General features: G+C 26.7%; 2 protein-coding genes across 2 annotated transcripts in view; one reads left to right on the top strand and one right to left on the bottom strand.

Moving 5' to 3' along the window:
* LOC108573402 (probable citrate synthase 2, mitochondrial) overlaps positions 1 to 974 on the top strand; it is a 17,641-nt gene extending 16,667 nt beyond the window's left edge. The window contains exon 5 of the mRNA XM_017935844.1: positions 955 to 974. Within this exon, the coding sequence (XP_017791333.1) occupies positions 955 to 974 (20 nt within the window). The remainder of the gene's footprint in view (positions 1 to 954) is intronic.
* Positions 975 to 1,585: 611 nt separating this feature from the next.
* On the bottom strand, positions 1,586 to 2,874 carry LOC108573463 (ADP-ribosylation factor-like protein 5B). The gene is made up of 3 exons (XM_017935918.1): positions 2,829 to 2,874; positions 1,715 to 2,159; positions 1,586 to 1,634 (listed from the first exon to the last, which is right to left on the bottom strand). Exons 1-3 carry the CDS (start codon positions 2,872 to 2,874, stop codon positions 1,586 to 1,588), a joined length of 540 nt encoding a protein of 179 aa, XP_017791407.1.
* Positions 2,875 to 3,656: the final 782 nt, after the last annotated feature.

Consider the following 3,656-nt stretch of genomic DNA (forward strand, 5'->3'; position numbering starts at 1 on the left):
CTTTTGAATTTAGTTAAATTAAAATACAGTCATATAAAAAGATTAAACGAGCATAAATATATCTGATTTGAGTGATTTGTACAGTTTTTATAAATTAAAACAACCTGTAACTTGTACTGTGTATTTCAAAATTCTTATATAACGGAAACTCTGTTAACGAGAGTATACATAATATTGTGTATCTGTAGTAATATGTCATAGTTAAGACAATTAATTGCTTCATTTCTCAATATGAGAAAACTACTGTTTATTTTTATGAAATGTTAAATGTACGATCTCACTCTGGCTTTAGACGGCATTTGTCTTTCATACAATGATCTTAACAATTTCTATAATCATCTTCTTCATATGCTATTAATGTTTTAAATTTTAATAGTTATTAAATATTGGAGTATTTCTAGCTACAGAAATCTTAGTTGTTACAATAATAAAATAAACAAAATAAATGAGACAGTTGTCAATCGGATTATTAGAAATTAAAAATGTAAAAAAGATCGTAATGTTTAACAAATTTATAGGTATTTTTACAACAAAATAAGTTTTTTGTGCAAAGCACATTCTTGTAATATGTAATTGTCGATTTCCTATAGAAATCAGATTAAATGTCTCCAACAAACAACCATCTCACTGTTGAATCCACATATCACAGAGCAGTTTTCTGCTTTAAACTTTTAGTTATATTGGTTGAATAACATTGTAAGATGTCTTGTAAGATGTTTGCAGTATTAAGTACTGAGAAATATTTAATTTCTTAGACAAAAATTTGAAAAATATGTGGTTTAATTGGTGCTAAATCGGAGTTGACTTTTTACAATTGTTTACTATTAATGCGGAGTATAAAAAACTATGTACATAGGTATATTTTTGGAAATCTCACAGGCCAAATAATTTTTATCCGCACATTAACTGAACATAATGAATAAATAATCTATTCTTGTTTTAATATAAACACAGGTGGACGGGATCAAGATTAAAGTTTCATTTTTTGAGTATGCATGCAATATTTTCGTTAAACGTGTTATTGAATCAAAAATAAAATTTGATACACTTCAGACTGCAATTTTAATACAGTAATTTAATATACTCGTCGATAATATGTTAAATTTGGCAGTCCTGCTGTGTTTGTAATATATATCTTTCTATAGTTAGATAAAAAAAATTTTGCTATAGATACTTCTCTTAATGCAACAATACCTTCTATAAAAGACTCTTGGTACTCTAAATTCTTCTCATTTTCTTATAACATGATGTTTCAAATATATTTTACACAGAGAATAGTTAAAACGTTATTTTACTTTTATGTTATAGTTATAATCATTTGCCATTATATTTTATATCACATTAATAGATAAGACAAAATTTACCCGTCCACCACTTAATATATCAAGTGCCTGCAGCAATAATTTTAATCAGTATATGCAGTTACACTTTAAGTTATGCATGAAGCTAGTGTACCATTTGAAAAATGATCATTCATTCTTATATCATTTGTACAATTGTTAGAGTGGCACAATAACTTACATTGAACATATACTTTACATTTTAGATATCTTATTATATTCAAGAGGAATCCTCATAATGTACGTCATGTCTTTTTCAAGCGTCCAACGATCCATTCAAGCCCTTGATACAACCTGAAGCATTCCAAGTAATAAATTACTTTATCTTATAAATTAATAACACTGCCTGGCTTGTACAAAAATTCTATTCTTACCCCTCTCCTGTAAGTGCACAACAACTTTGTATGTGCCATTGATGTTTTTTGATTGAAGTCAAATCTAGTTGTCTAGAAATTTCAGCAGCTGTCATGCTACCTTTTAAATCTTGCTTATTAGCATAAACTAAAACATTGGCTTTACTTAATTCTTCATGATTTAGCATTGAATATAATTCTTCTCTTATTACACCAAGCCTTTCTCTATCAGTACTATCTATAACCATAATTATGAATTCTGTGTTAGTATAATAGGTAGACCATGCAGCTCGTAAACTCTGTTGTCCACCTAAATCCCACATTATGAAATGAATATTTTTCCAAACAACTTCTTCGACATTGGATCCAATAGTTGGTGATGTATGAACAACTTCATTCATTAGAAACTGGTATAATATAGTTGTTTTACCAGCATTATCTAAACCTACCATAACTATCTTATGTTCTGAAAAATAAGAAAATTTAATTATAATTACTCAAGTTTAGCAAATATGATTATCAAATTTTATAATGTAAATTATATTTATAAAAATAATTTTTCCATAGAATAAAAAAAAATATGTAGAAAACATATGTCAACATATGTTTAAAGTAGGACAATGAAAATTTTAAGAAATTTTTATAAAATGTATTAACTATAACACTCATCATAAAAAGACAAAGTATAATTCTATTTTTTAGATTATTTTTAATAGCATACACTAGATATGTAATTCTTTTTTCTTTAAACTTTCTATTTCTTATAATTACAGTTATCATTAAATTATTTACAATTTTTTTGGTTAAAGTGAAGTATTTTGTTAAAATTCTTTTTAAGTTTGTAAATACTATAAAACATAATTATGAAATCAATGTATCATTATCACTTCTCTATATCTGTGATAAATTACATTTGACAAGAAGTGTCAAAAAATGTATAAACTATTTTCTATCTTATGAATTCAATAAGTAGTAAATATACAATTCTCATACGTTTTCAATACTTAAAATCAATAATTATAATTTCCACATATTTTTACTCAGGAATACATGCCACTAATATTACTTATATGACGCGACGAACAAAGCAGTGCAATAATTGTAACAATATTGTTACTACATATGCTGCATTTACCTTCATTACCAAAGAGACTCCACAATTTTGCGAATAGTAGACCCATATTGGTCGAAACACTAAACAACCCAAATGCTAATGTTTATTTAATCGTATTTCTGTACAGTCTTATTCTCGATAAAAAAGATGTATTTGATTTCAGAAATGGAGCATTTCATTGTCATAGGGTTATGTTCACTTTTCTATCAAATTCTTCGCCAACATATTTCTGACAAATTAGCGTCATTATCGACGCACTATAACATGAGACGTGTACTTAAAAACTGTTGCAAACTATTAAAAATTCACTAATAATAATGTTAAAAGGAAAGAAATATACGAAGACCTTCCCTAATCTAATCAAGCAAATCGCGACATGTTGCTTTTCCAATTAAAACATCCATACGTCTGATGTATCCAATCATATTTTAGTAACAACTGAAAGTGATGTCAGTCTTGTATATGCGTACATTGATTGGAGGTAAGGAGTTTCTGATTAAACGCGCGTAAAACAACAATCCGTTTTGAAATCGTTAGCCCTTGTACAGAATTATCTAGCCTTCCGATTTTGCTGAATCATTATCTATTTTCTTTAACAAGAAAGGAGGAAAGTTGCAAATATTCCGAACAGTCATAAATAATGGATTATTTTGTGCAATATTCTATAAAAATACATGATAGTATTAACAATTGTAATAATTAACGTAGTACAATTGTTAACTTAATTTTTGTAATAAGTATTTTATTAAAATAACTCCATTACATAAGGTAGTATATAGTAAGTACAAAGTTCAAAATTTCAGTATCTCATTAAAAATTACAAATTTTATTCTTATAAAATATTATATG

The sequence above is a fragment of the Habropoda laboriosa genome, unplaced genomic scaffold (genome assembly GCF_001263275.1).
Source record: "Habropoda laboriosa isolate 0110345459 unplaced genomic scaffold, ASM126327v1 scaffold92, whole genome shotgun sequence".
Lineage (NCBI taxonomy): Eukaryota > Metazoa > Arthropoda > Insecta > Hymenoptera > Apidae > Habropoda > Habropoda laboriosa.

Bases quoted from the DNA above. Each gene is read 5' to 3' on its own strand.
- LOC108573463 (XM_017935918.1), bottom strand. From the start codon at position 2,874: ATGGGTCTACTATTCGCAAAATTGTGGAGTCTCTTTGGTAATGAAG. The intron at 2,160-2,828 runs GTAAATGCAGCA...CTTATTTTTCAG, and splicing joins GAGTCTCTTTGGTAATGAAG to AACATAAGATAGTTATGGTA. The intron at 1,635-1,714 runs GTAAGAATAGAA...GGAATGCTTCAG, and splicing joins TGTGCACTTACAGGAGAGGG to GTTGTATCAAGGGCTTGAAT.